This window comes from Petaurus breviceps, unplaced genomic scaffold (assembly GCF_028583685.1).
Source record: "Petaurus breviceps papuanus isolate PSGF00001 unplaced genomic scaffold, PetGlider_PUasm1.0 179, whole genome shotgun sequence".
Taxonomy (NCBI): domain Eukaryota; kingdom Metazoa; phylum Chordata; class Mammalia; order Diprotodontia; family Petauridae; genus Petaurus; species Petaurus breviceps.
Genome location: NW_027185779.1, coordinates 5435085 through 5459569, shown reverse-complemented (window position 1 = coordinate 5459569; position 24485 = coordinate 5435085). Strand labels below are relative to the sequence as shown.

Sequence of the window (24485 nt, the reverse complement as noted above, 5' to 3'; positions counted from 1 at the left end):
CATATACCATACCTTGTTTAACCATTCCCCAGTTGATGAGCATCCCTTTGATTTCCAATTCTTCCAATTTTCCCTTTTCTTTGTATGTCCAAAGGACTCATGATGAAAAATACTATTCACCTCCAGAGGAAAAACTGTCTGAATACAAATTCAAACATACTATTTTTTTACTATTTTTTTTTGTGTTTTCTTTCACAACATGACTAATGTGGAAATATGTTTTGTATGATTGCACATGTGTAAGCTATATCAAATTGCTTACTATCTCAAGGGGGAAAGAAGGGAGGGAAAGAATTTGGAACTCAAAATTTTTTTTAAATGAACAGTAAAAATTATTTTTACATGCAATTAAGAAAAAAATAAAATATCAAGAAAAAAGATGGGTTTTTGTTTCAGGTATCACCTTGGAATTGTTCAAAGCACTGCACAATTGCCTCAATGCAATACAGCAGCTAGATGTCACACCAGATACAGTGCCAGACCTGAAGTCAGAAAGAATCATCTTCATGAGTTCAAATCTAGCCTCAGACACTTACTATGTGTGACCCTGGGCAAGTCACATAACCCTATTTGTCTCTGTTCCTCATCTATAAAATGAGCTGGAGAAAGAAATGATAAACCACTTCAGTCTTTTTACCAAAAAACAAAAACCCAAATGGGGTCATGAGAAGTTAGACATGACTGAAACAACTGAATGATAACAACTCATTGTCTGCTGTGTTTGTCCAAGATATTGATACCAAAGAAATAATACAATGGACAGCCAACTTTGTACTACAGTTTGGACAATAGACATTCTTCATTGATTTTATTTCTTCTCCATGGATTGTTAGCCAAAGATTTTCATTGATTGCCATTTCATTTAGGAGGTTCTGCAGCATTTCAAAATTTGATTGTAATGAACACCTCTTCTACAAACAGGAACTTCTGGAGGATCTCATCATCTATAGGAAATGTCTCTTCCAAAAAGGACACTCTTATGACATACTCCAGGACAGTGGTGAACGCCTTTGGTGAATATATATCTCTCTGTTTTATGCTGTCTTTGATACTGATAACTGTAAGATCATCAAGCAAAATTATACTTTTAGTTACAACTACCAAGAAATTTTGTATGATTTTAGCAAATGTACCACAGACTTATTAGAGAAAAATCTTTAAGGCTGTACTTTGATTAATCAAATCAAATTCTTCCTTATGATCAAGAAGAAATAAACCTAGGGGAGCTTAGATTTTCTGCACCTTTAATTCAATTTTGTGATTTTGAAAATGTGGGTCTACTGTAGAATATTACTTATAAAAGCCCATGAAGATTGCAGATTGAAGCATACTATTTTCACTTTTTTTTGTTTCTTCCTTCTCGTGGTTTTTTAATTTGGTTCTAATTCTTTCAACATGACTAATGTTGAAATGTGTTTAGTTTGTGCATGCATAGTCTATATCAGACTGTATGCTATCTTGGGGAAGGGAGAGGGGAGGGAAGGAGGGAAAATTTAGAACTCAAAATCTTATAGAAGTGAATGTTGAAAATGAAAAATATATAAATTAATTTTTTTGAAAAGATAAGTCTTCCTGATTCCAAGCCCAGTGCTCTATCTTCCACAACACCTAGTTGCCCAGATAAAATAGAAATTAATTTGTATTCATTACTCCTCTGGGTAAATGATAGGGATTAGGGGAGGAAATAGAAATTAATTTGCATTCATTATTCCTCTGGGCAAATGATAGGGATTAGGAGAGGTCACCAGCTCCTATGGCTTCTGCCAAAAGGTACATAGTTGACTGAAGTGCTAGATTTCTGTTTCTCTATTGAATTTTGCCTAAATATTATCCTCCATACTTTTCCTCTCCAGTTCCAAGATTTCCTCAAGAGTATATCTTTATAATATTCCGCAATATTGCCCTCCTCACATGCTTTACCAAATTCTTTCTTTTCAAATCAACATTTTTTTATTAAGCTCTTACTCTCTGTATGCCAGGGATTATGCTAAATTTTGGGGACACAAAGACAAAAAGACAGTCCCTGTTCTCAAGTAGCTTACTTACAATGGGGGGGAGAGGGGAGCAGCAAAATGGAAACTACATACAAATGAGGGGGAGAGGGACAGAGAGAGATAGATATTTCATCTGTTATAGACTTTTACACTCAGTTCTGGTTCAGTAGTCAATTAAAGATTCTCCATCACCACCCAATAAACTGACAGGAGATAATTTACGTGCACGCTCTAAAGCAGAAATGAAAGGGTACCTTCCATTATGAATTTCAGGAAGCAGAGTCCCCAGTCCTCCATTTGGATTTGTAGGCAGCAGAGTGGGTTGTTCATGATCTCTTTGGTTATTCCTGTGATGGCACATACACATACAAAACCCTAAGGAACTAGTGAAAAAAGTAGAGACAGAAATTTTAGTAAAGGAGCCACATACAAAATCAATATACACCTATACACAAATCAGAATTTCCATATTTTCCCTCACTGGGAAGATATTCTTTAAAAACTATCCAAAACATGTCAAATAAAGAGCTGTTGGTTAAAATATTTTAATAGCTTATTTTAATAGCTTTATTAACAAAAACCTGGAAGAGACAGAAAAATATTATTTAAAAGTACTGCATTGGGGGAGGCTAGGTCATGCAGTGAAGAGGCCCTGGAGTCAGGAGGACCTGAGTTCATGTCCAGCCTGAGACACTTGACACACTTACTAGCTGTGTGACCTTGGGCAAGTCACTTAACCCCAATTGCCCTTCCCCCCTCTTCCAAAGAAACAAAACAACAACAACAAAAAGTAATACTGTGTGATATATTACACACCTGGGAAGTAATCTACCAAGACACACAAAGGACTTATATAATTAAATGATTAAAAAAATATATTAAAAGCTTACTATATGCAAAGCACTATGGTAAGCACTGGGGATAAAAGTTAAAAAGCAAAACAATCCCTGCTCTTGAAGTATACATTCCAACAGAGGAAGATAAAACATATAGGAGGTTTCATCTGTAAGTCATATGGAAAGGCCCAGTGGTCCTTAGGGTATAGCAGTAAAGTAGATGCAATGTAGCTTATTTAGTGTCATTTCCTTTGATAAAACACGATCTGTTTCTGATGTTGAACCATTTGACAATGCCAAGGATTTTGATGTCAAGAACTTTCTCTTCTGGATTTTTAGTAGTTGTGGCTATAAAATAATATAAACACAAAATTAGTTTTGCAGAAATTAATGAAGACAAATAATTTTATTGTACTAATATAGTAAATATGACAATACTACCAAATTTATCTACATGTTTAATGTTATATCAATCAAATTATCAAATTATGGCCACATGGCCATAAGTATATGGTACCACTATATCTCTTGTCTGTGATTTTTTTCTCCTAATCTTAGGTGAATGGGTATCAAAGACAGAATTAACTAGCTTAGGTATATATGTGTCCCGTCCAGCGGGACCAAGTTATTCGTGGGGCCGAGGAGGACCCAGCCTGCAAAGGAATGTGTGGGAAAGAAGGAGTGAGACCAAGCGAGTTTGTGTCAAGGTCTGAAGGTCTGAACTTTATTGCAGGTAAACATGACTTATATACTCTTTGAGGAAGTAGGCGGGGAGAGGAATTCTTGTAAACAATGGCTGGAACATTTGCGGTTAGGACATCTGGTGCCGGAACATTCTGCGGTCAGCCAATTCACAGGACATGGTACTCAGGGGATGTGGTCTTCTTACGGGGGGAAGGGTACCTGGCCCGAAGGCCTTGGCTCCCAACATATATGTATTAATATCTGTATATACATATACACACACAGACACACACATATATAATATATATACATACATACATACATATATGATGTTATATCAGTCAAATTATCAAATTATAGCAGACTTACTGTAATGGTAATTTGAAGATCTTCCCTGCCCCTTAATGAGCCTAAGGGAATTTGAAGACCTTCCCTGCTTTGAAAATAAGCTCTGCCCCCAATAGGCTGAATGTAATCACATGGAGCCTGTGGTGGGAAGAGTTTGCTGATGAGTGGAGCAGAGCCCACAGACAGCTGGGGAGTCAGAGCCAGCTAGATGGTTGGGAAGAGAGTACATTTCTAAGGGAGACAGATAGGCTTGTGAGTAAATATTGGTTTTGTGTTGGTGTATGGGAAGGCTAAAGGATGCTGTGGTTCTCTGTGCTAATATGGCTTATTAACTTCTTTCCTACTATGATACAATCAGCTTACTGGTTTTGGGACTCGGGTTTCTGGTATCTGAGTAAATGTTTTGTTTCTATATTCTATATGGAGAGTCTGTTGTATTTTACAATTGAGCACCATGCAGGCATATTTATAGTGATTGTGGGCACTGTGAATATTGCATTGGCACTACACCTGCACAACTTGGCAGTAGGTAGGGGCCAAAATTAAAATAGGCTACACTTCTTCAGGCCGTAGATAGGTTTTTAGCAGTTCACTTTCAGTAAAGGTATAATTATTAATTAAACTATTCTGCAAATAAACCATATTTTAAAAAAGAGAATCTTCAAGTAATATAAATTATTTATACTTTATTACTTAATATTTTTATTTATCATGAAATAACACTATTTTTAAAAAATTACTTTGCTAAGCAGTGCAAGTTTTAATACATTTTTAAGACTTTCTTACTGTTTACATTTAGTTAATGGAACATATTACACTTCTTGTTAGCAAGACTCCAGTTTATCATACTCCAGAATCATGTTGGAAATCGATTTCTTTAGAAATCTGAAAATTAACCTTGGTAGCTGCCTCATTTTCTGAGTTTACTTTCTTGACAAACAATTGTTCCCCACTGAGATTTTTCAACAATTAGGATGCTTTAATTTGTTTTCCAATGGTGTCCAATTTGCTTAAGTCGGGATGTTTTGATTCAAAATGGCAATGAAGATTGTATTCCTTCTGAATGGCTATTACTTCTCAGCAAACAAGGCAAAATGTTTCCTCTCTCAGGTAAGTAAACAAGTATCTATGTTCTGATTCAATCTTCTGTTTCTTTTTAGCACCCAATTTACAAAGTTATCCCAAAACTTTAATGTTAGAATCAAAAAATCTCTACAACTGCTCACATACACAAAGAAATACTGAACTGAGTGTCTGATCTTGGAGAGAGTGCCAGACACTCATGTAACTTGGAGGGCTGCCACGCAGCAAGGGAAGGGCAGAAGCCCTTGCCTTGTTGCTGCTCATTGCACAGCAGGCGTAGGGTCCTCAGCTGTGTTGGCACTTGGCTGCACTCCCTTTGTCTCTGTTCAACACCAGTAATGACAGAAAACACAGGGAGAAGATATGACTTGTTCCTCTCAGACTAGAGACTGACTGACAGTGGTTGGTTGTCATGGGCCACATGACAAATGGGAGAGAGTGCACAGTGGCAACCCACCGCCAAGTTACAGGACGGGCACAACAGTTACTTATGGAAGACAGCTTACGCCAGGCACAGACAAGGCAGTTGCTACATCTTTATTCTCTTTTACATCTTCTATGTTTTTCGTGGTTTGCCTGAAATCCTTTGGCCGGCCATAAGCAGTCCGCAGGCCATATGCTATGCAGGCCTGCTTTATAGAATTAGATAAAATAATAAAAGTCATATTAAAAAAAAGGTTAAGAATATCTAGGCCAAGGATTTTTAACTTGAGGTCTGTGGATAAATTTCTGGGGATCTATAAACTTCTGTGGGAAAAAGAATTACATCTTTTTTTTTTTTTTACTAACCTCCAACTGAAAGTTAACATTTCCTTCAACTATTCAAAAATATTATTCTGAGATTCTGAGATAGGTTCCATAGATTTCACCACACTATCAAAGAGGTCATGACATCATAAAGGTTAAGAACTCTTTATCCAGGAAAATTATGGGGAAAAAAAAGTTTGAATAAAGTGGTAGTGGCATTACCATATCTAAAATTATATTATAAAACAATAATGATCAAACTACCCAGCATTGGATTTCTTAAAAGACAGAAAAGTTGATCTGTAGAAAACTTAGAAGGCAGCTCATAAAGCAGTTTAGACTTTGAGAAATCCGAGAACACAAAGTATTGGGGAAAGAACTTATTCAAAGAAGGAAAGATCCTAATAGTCACCTGGTCTAACATATTCTCAAAAGGAACTTCCACCATGATATCCCTTGGGAGTGGTTTTCCAACTTCTGATTGAACTCCTCCAGAGAGTGGAATCCACCACTTCCCAAGGCTATTTATTAATGCTTACTCTATGAAAGGTCCTTTACAAATATTATCTCATATGATCCTCACAACCACCCTGGGAGATAGGTGCTCTCATAATCCCCATTTTATAAATAAGGAAACTGAGCCAGACAGAAGTTAGATAAGGATCACATAACTAGCCAGTGTTTGAGGCAGGATTTGAATTCAGGTTGTCCTGACTCCCACCTTAGCACTCTATCCACACACCACCTAGCTGCTACCAAAAAAGCAATAACCTCTGGGTAAACTGCAAAATAGTTTGACAGAAAATTAAGCAAGTTCAGACCATCTTGCAAATTATTTACCACAATAAACTTCAAATGGATAAATGAACTCTATATAAAAAGTTGCATTATAAAAATCAGAGTACAATGCAATCCAGCAGTATGCAGGAAAAGTTACAAAAACAATGTATTCCTTAAGTCAATAATTGCATTACTCAGAATATACCCTGAAAGTATTATACAAAATAAGCAATATAAGGAGCAATCTTTACTATTAGAATAAAAACTATTTTAATAGTGGCATTATTGCCCCAAACCAGAAGAAATTTAATATGCCCAGCAAAAAGAAATGGTTTTAAACCTTGTGTACATTAATGTAATGTAATACTGTAATATAATTAAAGCCAATAAGTATGTAGGATATATAGAAATCTAGAAAGAATTCTACAAAATAATGCAGAGGAAAAAGAAAGAACTAGAACAGAGAACAAGAGTACTATGACTAAGAGGAAAAAAGAAGGATAACAAATGGAAAAAGAGAAAAAAGAAAAAGATTCCCAAAGTTCTGTTGCTAATTTTTGTTTTCACGTCATATAAATTTCCTTTTTTTTTTTTTTGAAGGGGGAGGTGAAGCAATCAGGGTTAAGTGACTTGCCCAAGGCCACATAGTTAGTATCAAGTAACTGAGGCCAAGTTTGAACTTGGGTCCTCCTGACTCCAGGGCCAGTGCTTTATCTATTGTACCACCTAGCTTCTCCTTATAGCATATAAATTTCCCCTGAATTCATCCCTTTTCCCCCCTCTCAGAGAGCTAGCCCTAAAACAATTTCTTCAAAAAAGATGAAAAGAAAAAACCCCATCAAAACCAATCAAAACATCAAAAAAGTTTAACCATACGTATATATGTGACAAACCAATTGTCATTCCACCTCTGCAAAGGAGTGGGGGGGGGGGAAGGATTTTCTCATATCTTTTCTTTGGGTTAAACTTTTGAAAAAAATTTTCTGGTCATTGTTCTTTCCACTTACATTGTTGTAGTCACTATGTATTATGTATCCTTGGTTCTGCTCACTTCACTTTGAACCAGTTCATATATACCTTTCCATACTTCTCTGTATTATCACATTAATTATTTCTAACAGTATAGCAAATATTCTTTTACATTCACGTACGACAATTTGTTCAGTCATTTCCTAATTAATGGGCGTCTACTTTGTTTTCAGGTTTTTTATTCCACAAAAGATGTTTCTATAAATATTTTGATGTATATGAGACATTTAGTTATATCGTTTATCTCGAGATATATGCCAGAAATGGACTCCCTGGGTCAAAATATGGCATTTTAGTCACTTTATTTGTATAATTCCAAATTGCATTCAAAATGGTTGTATTGATTCACAGCTTTGCTAACAAACACTAGTGAAGGATATTTGAGGTATTTTCCAGAATTTGAAAGAAAAATTGGAAAGATTCTAATAGTCACCTGGTCCAACATATTCTTAAAAGGAACTTCCACCATGATATCCCTTAGGAGTAGTTTTCCAACTTCTGATTGAACTCCTCCAGAGAGTGGAATCCATCGCTTCCCAAGGCAAACCATTCCACTTTTGTACAGTTCTGATTGTTAGCAAGTTTTGCCTGACATCAAGCCTAAATTGGCAGACCTCACTGCAACTTCTGCCTATTTCTCCTGGTTTTGTCCTCTAGGATCAGAGTAACCTTAACCCCTCTTCTGCATGGCTGCCTGTCAAATACTTGAACAGAGTTAGTTATCATCTGCTCCTTGAATTTTCTCTTCTCCAGGTTAATATGCTAATTTCCTTCAAACAATACTCCTATTCATGAACTCAAGGTTCTTCAACAGCCTGGTTTTCATCCTCAGGATGCTTGCTAGCTTATCAATGTATGATGAAACTATATTACTCAAAATTGAAGAGAATACTCCAGATCAGGTCCAGTGAAGGCAGAGTACAGAGAGACTATTGCTTCTTTATTCCTGTAGGTTGTATTTCTGTTACTGTATTCTAAGATCACATTAGTTTTTGTGGCTGCCAAATCATGCTTTTGACTCATATGGAGTTTATAGTCCACTAAAACAAACAAAATTTTTTCAGACAAATTGTAAACTGGTCACCATTCTCCCATTTGATATTTGTGAAATTTATTCTTATACCCAAGTACAAAGCTTTACATGTATATGCATTTATATTATTAGATTTAGCCCAAAGACAGAATGTATGACTTTATGTTTAAAAAAAAGTCTTTGGCATCAACAAAATAAATGTAGTTAAAATAAGAAGAAAAAATATAGATTGATGTGGGGAGCCAAGGAAGCCTGATTTAGGACTCAGATAAAGATCTTACTACCTTCCCTATAGAAGGCCCTTTGCAAAGTGGCTTTTTGTTAAGCTGACTCCTTGGATCTTTTGATATCATTATGTTGTTTGAGTTCTGAGACCAGTAGGCTTTACCCCAAGATTTTAGTTATTGAGAGTCAAAGCATTTGATTCGGCACTCAGATATCTTTGGGTGGTCAGCTCTAAACATGATATCTTTTGATGACTGCAGCTTTGGCTTTGAAGTCTGCTCTCAATTGTATGCATTTATGACTGCGGCTGCATTAGGAGGTACCTGAGGTCTAGATCAAAGGTCTTACCCTAAGACTTTAGTCTTCTAGATAACAAATCCTTATCAAATTATCTATTCTGTGCTACTTCCAGGATATAACAGACTAAGGTAATGATTAGAAAACTTGAGTCCTATTACTTTATCTCATTTGCTCTATAAAAACCTTGTACTAAGAACCAATAATTGGAGTTCATGAGTCTTCCTTGAACTACCCACATGGTCTGGTCATTTTTTATTCACGTCTCTGACCATGCTTAGTGCTGGACACTGAGCAGCCCATGGCAGATTGATAAACAATTTTTGAACAAACTACTTCTGATAATAGCCTGACATTCAAAATCTATGGGGAACTGACACAAAGCATTAATACTGAGAGCCATTCTGCAGGAGTGGTCACCAGATATGTGTACAAATATCTCTCAAAAGAACAAATCAAACCATTAGAAATTATTTAATAAGTGAACAAAATCACTACAAATTAGTGTAGGGGGCTTTGGCGCATGCCCAGATCATCTACAATGGAAGAGCCTTGTATCCCCTACCATGTATGTGGTTGTGTGTGTGGGGGGGGGGCAGGGAGGGACGGTAACCTTTTTTGATTGGCTATATATCCAGAGAGTCTGCTTCTGTAAAACTGGCCAGATTGAGACAGTTGCCTCCCTTTTCCTTCTCTGATTCCTTCTCACTCCTTCCTGCTTGTCTGGAAGGGGAGGATCACAGTTCACCTACAGGGGTGCCATGAACCATATGAGTGAAAGGGGAAGCATTTCATTCCTTTGCACGCCCTTTTATCCTGATGAGAATAGACCTACAGGTGTTTGTCTTATTCTGTATTGTTTGTTCTTAGTGTTGGATGCAGGTGGTGATCTCCACCAACTGGGGAGTTTGAGCTCTGGCAAGCTTGAAGACTGGATTACAAACAGAATGATATAGCCAGCCAGCCTGTCAGGGAATCCCTGAGAAGCCAGTACCTGGATCTACAGTCCAAAGAGGTTTGGGGGCTTATAATTGGGATTGTTCTCTATGAGAACTAAGCTAAGATATGAATCTAACTACCTTCCTCTCCCTAGAGACTGAGTTGGTGCAAAGTAGAGGGGGCGTGCATTATGCTCCATGCATTGGAGAACATGTCTACATATTTGTTATTATGCCTTTGAAATAAATAATCCTTTAAAAAAAACTAATCTGTCAGTGGCTAAGTGAAACAGAGGTTCAGGTGACCACCCTTACAATTAGAGGGAATATAATTGGTAGGGACTAGAGTAATCTGCAAAAAGCTCAGACACCTCCACATCCCCTTAAGGGTACCAGAGGATGATGGAGAGCTGACATGTAACATACCTGGCTGTAATGGTAATGTAAATGGGATGATCTTTCCCATCCATTAATAGACCCATGTGACCTGCTTAAGTCACATGGAGCCTAAGACACATGAGTTTGAGTCACATAAAGCCTGTTGTGGGAGGAGCTTGCTGAATGGGTGGAGCAGGAAGGGTGAAAGAGAGCTGAGAGGAAGTTAATCAGAGCAGTTAGAACTGAGGGAGAGAGAGAAAGCAGGCAATGAGCTGTGAGTGTTCATTTGTGGGACGGCCCTAGCAGGGGGAAGGCTTGGGGATGGTGGTGTCTCTTGCATTGTTATTGCATATAGATTTCTTTGTTGCTATGATGGATTTGGCTTTCTGGTGTTGGGATTCATCTTTCTGGTGTTTGAATAAATGTTTTGGTTCCGTCTTCCATGTGGAGAATATGTTATATTTTGTGATTCAGAATTATGCCGGCATATTCATAGCTGCCATAGGCACTGTGAATATCATGTTGGCACTACAGTGGCTTTCAGGCAGAGGGAACCAGGGTAGTCATTGTTACAAGAGAAATGAGAATCAAAGTAACTTTATGATATTACTTTATGCCAATCTAAATGGCAAAGATAGAAAAATTTATTGTTGCTAGCAAAATAGGCACACAAATACATTGTTTCCATAGCTACGAACTGGTCCAACCACTTCGTAAAACAATTTTGTAGGTCCCCTGACAGTTACCCCACGTTCAAGTCACACTGTTAGTTAATACCTACTCTAACCCTGGCTCATGAATTTCCACAGATGGATTTCTTTGATTAGTCAACCAAAGGACTTATTAGTTCAAAGCAAATACTCAAAGTACTCAAATGGATCTGTAATATCAACAATGTGGTCATTTCCTTCACCAATGCAGATTGCTACTCACACATGCCTGCCCATTCTGAGTGACTCATTTCCATATCCTAAAACAAGTTTGCCAGAGGGGGTCCAACCTATATGCTGGAAGACTTCCTTGCTTTCTCTTAGTATTATGAAGATACAGGCTTTTGATGGTTATCTTTTACTCTGTCCACTTACTTGTGTAAGGTATGAATTTATTAAGGACATATTTTACCACAGACACTAAGTGATGATGATATAAATACAAATAAAAAGGAAGAGTTCCAACTCTCTAGGAATTTACAATATAATGGGGGAAGACAACACACAAAAAGAAGGAGAAAGGGAGGACAAGGGGGAAGAAGCTACCCAGTGATGGGTAGTTTAGGAGTAAAACTAAAAGTGACTACTAGTTGGAGCAGGTGATGCTGGCAAACTGCCCTACTTACCTCACCAGTCACCCAATCCCTACACTGCATAGCTATCCTATACCCTCTGTATGACTAAATAATTACATTCCCTACACTGGAATTATCCACAGGTAGGGAGACAATTAAGTTATTTGTTGGTCTAAACTTAGCGTGTACTTATATAATAAAGGAAAAATTTTAGACCAAGGAGGACAATGACTATGCCTCCATTTCTGATTGTCCATAACAAAACAAAACAAATCCTAAGAGAATGTTCCCAGGCTAAGATAAAGTCACTTCTTTTAACTTAAAGTTATTCTACAAATATATTATAATATATATTATATTTCAGTTAAAGTCATTTCTTTAACTGAATTTACCTTTGAGTCAGACAACTATCTGACTTATGGGTAAAAAGTACAAAGATCCCCTCTAGCTTGGCATACAAATGAATATGAGCCAGAATAAAAAATAAACAAAAAAGATAGTCATTGTCTTTGATCTACCCAATCCTAGATTCTGCCTTTATTTTATATTGTATGTTGGTACATAGCCTCTTGCTGTGACTTGTCAAGTGGACCAGATTGGCCTCTAACCTGTGGATGGCTAGAGCCAAACAGAGCAGGTTAGAGGCAGGAGAGTCAGGAATCACAGAGAAGTTTAATTTCAAAGTAAGGGAAATAGCTTTCAAACAAGGAGGGAAATCAGACATATGTATCACTCCCCGCCCCCCAATTGGGGGAACCTGCTTTAGTGTAGGTGGATCTCAATGGTTACCTAGAGAACTGTAGCCCTGACAATAAGGGTTAACAGCAACAATGAGACAAATTTGATTCATAGCAGGGCTTCATGACCAAAACTTGTCCGAGCTTGTCCAATACTTGTTTGAGCTTAGAAAACACCTGTTGTTAGTCAAAGCAATACAATAATTATGTGAAACAATGTAATTTTCCTGTGGCTGAGATCAACCAGAGGGTGAGCACAAAGGATTGTGGTTATGCCACGCTCAGAGCACAGCTTGCTTGCTAGATCTTAGCTCTGGAAATCAGGGTGTCTCCTAATAGGAAGTATCTTAACATAAAGAGTTAACCTGCCCTTATAATATATAAGTTTGCAGTCATTGAACCCTAGCAGATGTGAGCTGATGTTGCCAGCATTGGATTCTGAAAAGTTGAAACTCATAAGCTGGTAGCAGAGAGTTTAGAAACCACATGTTCATCGCAGATTCACAGTATCAATGCCCTGTCAAGAGAATAGAAAGATGACCTAACTTCCTTCAACATAATATATTTCATATCTTGTTATTGATACCCTCCAATTGCTAGTCCTCCTCCTCCTCCTCAAATGATGATGTTTGTGCTTATCTTTTTATGTGTTATATCTACTAAGTAGAATGAGTCCTTTAAAGTGGGGGGCAGTTAGGTGGTAAAGTAGATAAATTGCTGGGCCTGCAGTCAGGAAGACTCATCTTCCTGAGTTTAACTCTGGCCTCCAGACTCCTATTAGCTGTGTGACCCTGGGCAAGTCACTTAGTCCTGTTTGCCTTAGTTTTCTAATCTGTAAAATGAGCTGGAAAAGGAAATGGCAAACCACTCCAGGATCTCTGCCAAGAAAAACCCAAATGGGGTCACAAAGAGTCAGACACAACAACAATGTCCAGGACTATTTTTTGTTCTCTCTTTTTATATTCACTGGCTGGCACAATGTCTGGCACTTTACTGCTTTACTGATGATTGTTGAATTGGACTAAATTAAGTTCATATTCCACATCCTAGCTAGTTTGCCTTCTTCCTGGGCCAGGATAACAAAGCTTGTAAGTGAAAGAACCAGGACTAGAACACAATTCTTCTGATCTGTGGTCTGATGCCATGTCTACCACTATACCTGAACCTAGAGCAGGGATTCTTACCCAGGTTCTAGGATCTGTGAACCTGTTTTAAACAATATTTTAATAATTATATTTCAATAAAACTGGTTTCATTTGTTATCCTATGCATTTAAAATTTTGTACTTAAACATATTATTCTGAGGAGGGGTCCATAGACTTGCTGAAGGGGTCCCTGATCTAGAATTAAAGGACGAGGATTCAAATCTTATTTCTGCCACTCTGTTATCTGCGCAACAAGATACGAAAGCAAGCATTTATTATTTGCCAGACAGTACGTAGTTCACTTAACTTCTCTGAATAACCAACAAAAGGAGGGCATTCAAAGGCAGAGGACTGGCAGAAGACCTTCTCAATGTAGGCCAGTTCTCAGAGTCCCCTGGCTGCAAGGGATCTCTTCCGGGGGGCCAGACACTTGAACTCCCTGCTGCGTCTGGTAACCTAGCAACCGCGTCTAGCCCAATCGCTCCACTCTTTCCCGCCTCACTCTCTACTTTAAAAAATCGCTGGGTGGGCGGAGGGTTAGGGGGCGCGGCGCGGAGCGGTCCAATCAGCTGGGCGACTTGGCCGCAGGGCATGATGGGCTCTAAAGGCTGCAGCTCTGGTTGCCAGTACCCTGGCGACGACTGAGCTTGGGGAGCGGGCCGCGATGGCTGTTGTCCGGGCTCCGTGGCGGCCAGCTCCCCCGGCGGCCTTGGCTGTGCTCCTGGCGTTGGTGCTCCCGGGGTTCTCGGCGACCCAGAGCTTCTCGCTGCCTTTCAAGCGGCCGGAGATGTGCGATCACCACCAGTACTTTGATGTCTCCTCCCTGTCCTGCGCCCAGTGCGGAGCGAACCAGACGCGGGACTCCCGAGGTGAGAGCGGGGAGCCTCGGGAGAGCCTCGGGAGAACCGGGGCCGGGGCCTGCCTTCCAGCCCCTCCCGCTGCTGGAGCAGGTTTGGAGGTTCAGAAACAAGAATGGTGGAGGGCATGAGCATTGCTTATTCTGGCTTTATTTTGCTGGGTGTTCGTGCAGGTTCGTGCATTGGGTTAAAGGGGAACGGGGGAAAGAAGCTCTCTACCCTTGCTTTCTGCTCCACCCCGGGCATCACCCCTCTGCCTTCCCCGAGCACGGTGAAACCCACACCCTTAATCTACTGTGTTCGGTGCTGTTTGAGGACGGGAAAACCACGTGAACCGTGGGGATATTGAAGATTCTTTTAAAAGTCTTAAAAAAATTTGTGAAAATGGCTATTGAAGAAATAGTGTCGCTTGGGTGGATTTAGATTGGATCTCCACATTGTTGTTTAGTTGTGTCCCGACTCTGAGTAACCGTATTGGGGGTTGTCTTGGCAAGTGATACAGGAGTGATTTGCCATTTCCTTCTGTGCCTCATTTTACAGATGAGGAAACTAACGCAAACAGGGTAAAGTGACTTACCGGGGTCACCTACCTAGCAAGTGTCTCAGGCAAGATTTGAACTCATGTCTTCCTGACCCCTGACCTGGTGCTCTATCCACTTCACCATCTAGTTTTCCTGATTTCCACGTGGCACTGTCAAAACCAGCGGTCCAGGGAACAGTGGCTATATCTGTTCCTATACAAAATACAGTAACATCAATATCAAGAACACCAAGGTCTTCCTGGTAGCAATTTGTTGTAATCAATTATTATAAACATTTTGTATATCAGTATCAACTTGCTTCTAAAAGAACATCTTTGTGACAAGGGCACTCCACCTCTTGATTCCTTGTTTTTCTCACTGACTGAATGTATTCAATGCCTGGAACTCCTTACCTTATTATCTCAGCCTTCTGGTTTCCTTAATTTCCTCTAAGACTCAGCGATAATGATAATCCCACCTTTATAAGAAATGTTTCCTGTTTTCCTGCCCCTTCTTGCCCCTTTGCCTCTAAGATTACCTCCCATTTACACTGTATAGATTTTGTCTGTACAAGTTGCTTTCCTTTTGTCTCCCCTCTTGGAAAGTGAGCTCCTTAAGGGAAGGAAGCTTTTCTTTGTATTCCTAGTTCTTAGTAGAGTGCCTGTCCGAAAGTAGGTGCTTAATAAATGCTTGATAATTTGCTGATGAAAGACATCTCTTCTCTTGACACCTGGAAGTACAGTACCATCATAAAATCATAGATTTAGGGCTAAAAGGATCCTCAGAAATTAGGAAATTCACTCTTTAGGGTTGAAGTAACTTGCCCAAGGTCAAATTTGAACACAGACCCTTGAACTGGATCCAGTGCACTTTCCTCTGTCTCAACTTGACCTTAGCTTGTTTTCTTAACACAGTAGATTGCTATAGTACAACCCTGACATTATTTCCAAATATTTACTTTGACTATAGGTTCAACATTCAGTAATTGATTGATTCAGTAATTGATTGATATGATACTCTTTTTTTTTTTTTGAGGAGACTTAAACACTCAGCTTAATTTGCCCAAGGTGATTAAAAGTGATAGTGGCAGAATGGAAGCACTGAACTGGAAACCAGATAATAATAATACTTTTAATAATAATATAATTAATGTGGTAGTATGGTAATTATGTTAATATTATAAATACAATAATAACTAACATTTATATAGCACTTACTATGGTCCTGGCACTGTACTGCTTTATGATCATTATCTCATTTGATCCTCATAACAACCCTGGAAGATAGGTGCTATTATCATTCCCTTTTTAAAGATGAGGAAACAGAGAAAAACAAGTTAATTGACTTGCCCAGGGTCACACAGCTAGTAAGTGTATCTGAGGCTAGATTTGAAGTCAAGTATTCCTAACTCCAAAATCCAGTTATTCTTAATTCTAAAATTCATACACAAACTGAAGAAAGTAAAAACTATTAGACTATATAGATATGGCCTAAATAATGTTCCTTATATATATATATATATGTATATATATACATATAAAGCAGAGGTGATAAATAGATTTGAAGGATTAGATCTGGTAGAGTGCCTGAAGAACTATGGACATAGGTTGGACAGGAGGCAGCAACAGAAAACATTTCAAAGAAAAAGAAGAGCAAGAAAGCAAAATGGCTGTCTGATGAGGTCTTACAAATAGTTGAGGAAAGAAGAGAAGTGAAAAGGAAAGGAGAAAGGGAAAGATATACCTAACTGAATGCAAAATTCCGGAGAATAGCAAGAAGTTTTCTTAAATGAACAATGCAAAGAAACAGAAGAAAACGATAGAATGGGGAAGACAAGAGATCTCTTAAAGAAAATTAGAAATATCAAGGGAACATTTCATATAAAAATGGTCATGATAAAAGACAAAAAAATGGTAGATATTTAAAGGAAGTAGAAGAGATTAAGAAAAGGTGGCAAGAATACACAAAAGAAAAGCACTGCTAACTATAAGATTAGTGGAGGTGATGGAATTCCACCTGAACTATTTAAAACCCTAAAAGATGATGTTATTAAAGTGCTGCATTCAATATGCCAGCAAATTTGAAAAACACAACAGTGACCACTGGCTCAAAAGAGATCAGTTTAAGACCCAGTCCTAAAGAAGGTTAATACCAAGGAATATTCAAATTACTGAACAGTTGAGCTCATTTCACACACTAACAAGGTTATGCTTAAAATTTTGCAAACTAGACTTTAGCAATATGTGAATTGAGAATTGCCTGAAAAGCAGTCTGGTTTTCAAAGAGCAGAAGAATTAGAGATCAAATTGCCAATATTTACTACATTATGGAGAAAGCAAGGGAGTTCCAGAAAAAAATAATTTACTTCTGCTTTATTGACCATACTTAAAGTCTTTTGACTTTGTGGGTCACAGCAAAATGTGGCAAGTCCTCAAAGAGATGGGAGTGCCAGATCATCTTATTTGTCTCCAGAGGAATCTGTATTTAGGTTAAGAAACAACAGTTAGAACTGAACATGGACCAACTGCTTGGTTTAAGATTGGAAAAGAAGTGGGGTGGCTAGGTGGCGCAGTGAATAGAGCACTGGTCCTGGAGTCGGGAGGACCTTAGTTCAAATGTGAACTCAGACATCTAACAGAAAAATTAGCTGTGTGACCTTGGGCAAATCACTTAACCCCAATTGCCCTCCAAAAAGCAAATAAATAAATAAAGATTGGAAACGAAGTATGACAAGGCTGTAAATTGTCACTGTATTGATTTAGCTTATATGGAGAGCACATCTGGTGGAATGCCAGACTTGGATGAATCAAAAGCTGGAATTAAGGTTGATGAGAGAAATAGCAACAATCTCAGATATGCAGATGATAACCACTATGATGGCAGAAAGTGAAAAGGAATTAAGAAGCTTCTTGATGAGGATGAAAGAGGAGAGTGTAAAAACTAATTTAAAAAAAACTAGAATTTTGGCAACTGGTCCCATCATTTTCTAACAAATAGAGAGAGAAGAAATGGAAGCAGTATCATATTTTATATTCTTGGGCTCAAAGATCACTGCAGACAGTAACTGCAGCCTTGAAATTAAGAGATGCTTGCTTCTTGGAAGGAAAGCTATGGCAAATCTGTAACACATACTAAAAAACAGATATCACCTTGTTGACAAAGGTCCCTATATTCAAAGCTGTGGTTTTTCTGTAGCAATGTATGGCTGTGATGGTTAAAGTATAAGGAAAGCCAAGCTCTACATAGTTGATGCTTTCGAATGGTGGTGCTACATCAAGCTACATCCCTTGGACATCAAGGAGATCATATTAATTAATACTTAAAGAAATAAATTCAGGCTATTCACTAGAAGGTCAAATATTAAAACTGAAGCTTAATTATTTTGGCCACAAAAAAAGGAGATGTGACTCATTGAAAAAGACCCTGATATTGAGAAAAATTGGGAAAAGGGGCAGCAGAGGATGAGATGGATAGATGGTATCATGGAAATATCAAAGATGAACTTGGATAGTGGAGAATGGAGAGACCTGGTGTGCTATGATCCATTGGGTTACAAAGACACTTGAATGAAAGACTGAACAACAACATTCCTAACTCCAGGGCTTGAAGCCCTATCTGCTATGCCACCTAGCTACTCTTAAATTACTGAGAAAGTAAAGAGAGATAAAAGAGATCAGGATGGATGGAGCCTTGGGACACATCCACTGTTAGAAATGGGGCATGGATGATCAATAGGTAGGAAGAGAACCATGACAGAACAGTGAAAACCCCAGGAGTAGAGAGTATTAAGAAGGAAGGGGGAAGTCTGGTAGTATCAAATACTTCAGAGAGGTGAAGGAGGCCAAGAAAGGGCTACTGACTTTGATCGTAAAGAGATCAGTTTTAATCAAGTGGTAGGGACTAAAGCCAGATGGGAGAAAGTAGAAGGTGAGAAAGTTAGACAATTTTTTCTAGGTGATTTGCTATGAAAAGGGGAAAAAACACAATCCTTCTTTCATGTGACAGCCCTTCAAATCTACATCGTTAATATTTCATTATCTGATGTTAAAAAATATCTGGTTGGAAAAAAATATTACATATGGTAGTGATGGTGCTTTGAAATACTTACATTTAAAAGTCAAACATTTACAAAACACATCTTGTGTGCAAGATTCTGTGTTTGATGCTGGGAATAGTTTCTTTGGAATGTTCAATCAAATTCTGTCTTCCCAAGTTACAGTATTGTTATATAAGATGGAATAGTTCCAAGAAAAACTACATATGAACCCAGTGGCTACACTACCTGCATCTTTCCCTCTTCTTTTGTCTACTTCAGCTCCCTTATTTTGATAGTGCTTTTCTTTAAAGCTTATCCAAAATGAGATTAATTTTTTTTTAAATGCTGTTCTTGGACTATGACAACTTTCTAATTTTTAATTTATGTTCAGATAGATCTGATTTGGGTTAAGGACACACCCTAATTTAGGCAACTTTAATTATTAAATGATCACAAAATTCAAACAAGTTCTTCCATAGCATCTTACTATATCTATCACCTCCTTTCCGTCCCCATTGCTTATGCCCTAATCTAGGCATTCATTACTTTTCACTTGGACTGTTTACTGTACGATTCTCTCCGTTTACCACATGTTCTCTTTTCAGTTCATACTACTAAGCTCTGTTAGATTAATATTCCTAAAACAACTAAGATCCTGTCACTCTCTTGACTCTGTATATCATTCTCTACAATTTCAAAACTTCCTCTACTTACTATATCAACTGTGCCTGTACACTTCCCCCACCCTTTCCCCTGCCACATTTACATACAATGACTTAATTGTACTGTGGAGATGGAGATCATCTAATAGAAACTCCCTCAGTTTCCATCCTCTTCTCCAAACTGAGCTCTGCTCTTTGCTTTTCTTTTAGAAGTAATGTTAGTACTAGTTCTTCCAAAATCTAATTATTCTACCTGTGTTTTTGATCCTGACCATTTTGCAACCTTTTAAAAAATTAAAACAAAATTTGTATTGATCATTTATTTTGTTTTTACATCAGCTACATTTCCCAATGTACTGCTCCTTCCATCCCTCCCAGAAAGCCATCCTTTATATTTCCTGTATCCTTAAGGATCATGTTTCCTTCTCTTTCAGATATCTTTACATTTTTTTCCTTTTTAAGTATGAATTTGACAAACATGGTCATTTCAGTCTATAAAGAACAGAAGAGAGGATTGTATATGAGACTGGAATTCTGTTAGTACATTTATTTTTTGTAAAGTACATATTAAATTTAACATGTTTGCCCTGCTTGTCTGTAATTCTTTCTTAACTTCCTTCTGTTCTCTGTTTGGTATTTCTATTCTTTTGGGGGGATTGCCATCACTACCTATTAACTCTTCTCCCTCCCTCCCTATAGGAGCCCTTTCTTGTAATAAATAAATATAATTAAGCAGAACAAATCAACACTTGACCAGATCTCTCTAGTACCTCTTGTTGATCACCTCTCTGCCAAGAGGTGGGAAGCAGGTTTCATCATCAGTCTTCTGGAGCCATTATTAGTCATTTCATTTATTGTAGTTTTGAAGTCTTTAAGAGTTATTTTCCTTCACATTGCTGTGATCACTGTATAAAGTATTCTCTTGATTCTGCCCAATTCATTTTGCATCAGTTCATACAAGTGTTTTCAGATTTCTCCCAGTCCATATTAATCATTTCTATGAGATAATAATATCCCTTTACATTCTTACACTGTAGTTTTATCAGCCATTTCCCAAATTGACAGGCACATACTTTGTTTCTAGGCCTTTACTACAACAAAAAGTGCTGCTATAAATATTTATGTAATCTGAGTCTGTTCCTCTGGCTTAGACCTCTTTGGGATCTATTCCTAGGAGTTCTCCCATTGGATCAAAGGGTAGGCACAGTGTACTGACTTCATGATCAGAGTTCCAAATCGCAGTTCACAACTCCACCAATCACTGGGCCTAGCCTCCCATAGGCCCTTCAACAATGGCCATTTCGTGTTTTTTATTGTTTTTGCCACTTTAATGAGTGGAAATGCCTCATGTATCTTCATGTCTTTCATGTCTTTTTGCCCTTATGGCCAAGGAATATATATAGCTCCTTACTTTCTTATAAACATACCCTTGCCAATCTAAAAATCCCACCTTTTTCTCCTCCTCCTCTTCCTCCCCTTTCATGCTGATGAGGGAAGAATAGGTGTTTCAGGGCCTCCAATGACCAGAGTCCCTGAGTGGGCAGTCTAGAATTAATTCATAGGACCCAAGCAATCTTTTAAGTCAGGATTGTAAAAGTTTACTGTTATGCTATACAACCGGCAGTTCTTAGGGAACCTGCAACCTTAAAAAAGTCATAGGTATAGTTTATAAAGAGTTACAATAGTAAATCAGATGCCAATTATGCTAACTAGGTGAGTAAGGGTGGGATTAGGGAGGAGTTAAGGAGTGGTCAGTGCTTAAAGGAACATACATTTTTAATGTCAACTGGGCAGGCTTATTGCCCATAATTCACTGGGAAATAGCCCAAGAGGGGGCTACCTAGAGGTGTGGTTTTAGGCTTGAAATGTCACTGTCAGCTATCAGTCAGGGCTGACTGAGAAGTGCCTGGTCTGCCACCCATCAGTGTCATGTTTGACAAGATGGATGTTGGGAACCAAGGCTAACTGGGATTCAGTATGTGTATAATTGGCTGAGGAGTTAACTTACCGATAGTGCTTTGAAGGATTCATAGGTGCAGCTGGCCATTATACTAGGGGAAGATAACATTTGTCTAAGCTAAAAAAGTTTATAGATGGTTTAGTGAAGGATTCATAGGTGTAGCTTGTTATTGTACCAAGCAGAGATAAACAGTTTATGAATTGTTGCTAGGCAGAGTGCTGGCAGGGGGAAGGGGCAGAGTTAATGCTCTGAGGCTGGGAGGGGGGGAATGTGATTTTACAAACTGATTTTACAAATTGATTTTACCAACTGATGTTACAAACATAGACACCCCAAGCACCCCATCAATGCTAACATTCTTTTTATTTTTTAATTTTTTGTGTTTTTGGAGGGGGGAAGGCAGGGTAATTGGGGTTAAGTGACATGTCCAAGGTCACACAGCTAGTAAATGTTAAGTGTCTGAGGTTGGATTTGAGCTCAGGTCCTCCTGACTCCTGGGCTGGTGCTCTATTCACTGCACCACCTAGCTGCCCCAAACCGCTAACATTCTTTAAGAAGTTGTCAACTGCCAGTATATAGGCTTGACTTTGACACTACTTTCTCAATTTAACCCTTTGCACTATAACTTCCCTTAATTACCACAGGATTTATCACAGTGGGATATTTGGGAAAGAGTGGCTCCCAGGGAAGCTAAAGATATCATGAGCTTTTTGGCCTGTCATATGACACTGTTTCCTCAGTGAAATTTTAGTGCAATAAAATCACAAAGTCTTTTTTTCCACATAAATTACTTCTCTTCAATTCCCTACCCTGCTCCTTCCATCCTATACATATGCAAATCATTTTGTTTTAAAACTTCAAGTGTCTAGTTGTACATTTGCCCCTATTAAATTTCATCTTGTTAGATGAAATTACTCTGGCTTATTGAAATAATTTTAAATCCTTACCCTTTCATCCAGTATATTTAATTAGTCTTCCTTATCCTATATCATTGGTATTTATGCCTTCATCCATATGAAACAGCATAGGACCAAACTCAAATCACAGATTTCTTCCAAAGACCTCTCTCTAGTGTCACACCCTGCAGATAATATAAGCAAAATAGTTTTAAAAGGACATATGTAAAGTGATATAGCATAGGTTCATAGGTCAGGTCACCAAACCTCTCTAAACCTCTTTCTGAAGTCCCCTGAAGGTATAAATAAAAGTTTGCCATGATATCTTATTGATTTGTCATAAGTATTTTAATAACTATTAACTTTTCTATTATGAACTTTTATTTTTGTCTCAAATATTGCAAAAAAGTCTGGCATTTTTTGTTTGTTTTGTTTTGTTTTAGGGATTTCATGCATATGTCTTCCTGGATTTAGGATGGTTTCTAATAATGGTGGATCTATTATTTGTGAAAAATGCCCAGAGAATATGGTATGGAACAATGTTTCATAACTTTATTTTAAGAAATGTAATAAAATGCAACTTTTAACTATCTTTCAATTTGTGAAATTTATTTTCTCATAGAATAAATATTTTGTCAGAATTAGCTTTGGTGAAACAAGATTTTAAATTTTGCGCACATACCATGGCTGAAATAGAGATCTGTATTAGATATTAAATTCTTGCTTTAACTGGAATCTAAGCAAACAATTAAAATAACTGGATTTCATGTTTTCATGTTCTGAATGCAAATAGTATGTTCTTTAGTCAGAATGGTTTTAGCCTAATCTCTTATGTACATCTTTTACTTCCATAGTATTGTACCATAATAGATGATCAGAGTGATAAACTTGTCACTGAAAGATCCTGAAGTACATTTTTAAATAATCAAAGAACTATTAAGTTATGTTGATATAGTTAAAATTGATGTGTTAATTATTTTAAAATTGGTCATTTCACTATATGGTGAATCACAGTTATGTTAAATATTTACTTATCTAGATTGAGTATGGAAATGAGTATGAATTAAATAAGACTCTCCTATATATTGCACATTCTACTTTTGAAAGTTTAAGGTATTGAGTTATTTTCAATAAAAAAATTTATTTGGGGTACTATGAAATTTTTTTGTGTGATTGCTATCTTATAGAGTTAAAATTTGTTTTACATATCAGATTTTTATATTGTCTGAAAAGCTGGTTCTATTAAATAGTAATCAGCCCAAATGAGGTATGCTATTAAAAGAAACTACAAACAATTAGTAGCTGCTGATGTACATTGGTGTCACACAAGAATTCTTTTTCCCAGTGACCATTGAAAAAACTTAATGATAGTCAAGCAGCTTTATGGGGAATTTGTAGTTGAGTTCCAGCCTTTTCAAAAAACTCCATGCTTTTTAAAGAATGGGTGATGGTGCTTTCCTCAGTATTCTCAATGACTTAGGAACTTATTGATGGTTATGAAAAAATTTCAAATTCTCTTGCCCCAGTTTGTGTTGTTAGCCAGTCAGTTAGCATTTATAAGACACTTTCTGTGGGCCTAACACTTTGCTCAGCTATAAAGATACAAAGAAAGGGAAAAAAGAAAACACTGCCTTCCAGGAGCACACATTCTAGCATGTAGTATTTATTTAGTATCACCAGATACTATATTATACTACAAGTGCTTGTTTATCTTTGATGTTATATTTTAGACTAAGTGGAGAGATCCCTATCTTTGACATCCTACTTGGTGGTTATTTAGGGCAGCTAGGTGGTACAATGGATAGAGTGCTGGGCCTGGAGTCAGGAAGACCTGAGTTCAAATGTGGCCTCAGACACTTTACTAGCAGTGTGACCCTGGGCAAGTCATTTAAGTTCTCTGTAGGAGACTTTTTTCCTCAGGAGGATGTTCCTCAAGAGACGTTCTTAAATTGTATAACAGTTGCAGATGTATATTAGTCAAGGGATTTTTTTTCCACTGGGAGCCACTTATGCC

The 24485-nt window shown here is 37.8% G+C and overlaps 1 protein-coding gene across 1 annotated transcript in view; it reads left to right on the top strand.

Moving 5' to 3' along the window:
• The first annotated feature begins 14090 nt into the window (after positions 1-14090).
• TMEM67 (transmembrane protein 67) overlaps positions 14091-24485 on the top strand; it is an 87317-nt gene continuing 76922 nt past the window's right edge. Inside the window, exons 1-2 of the mRNA XM_069086641.1 lie at positions 14091-14408; positions 22915-23000. Of these exons, the coding sequence (XP_068942742.1) occupies positions 14204-14408; positions 22915-23000 (291 nt within the window). The 5' untranslated portion in view covers positions 14091-14203. The remainder of the gene's footprint in view (positions 14409-22914; positions 23001-24485) is intronic.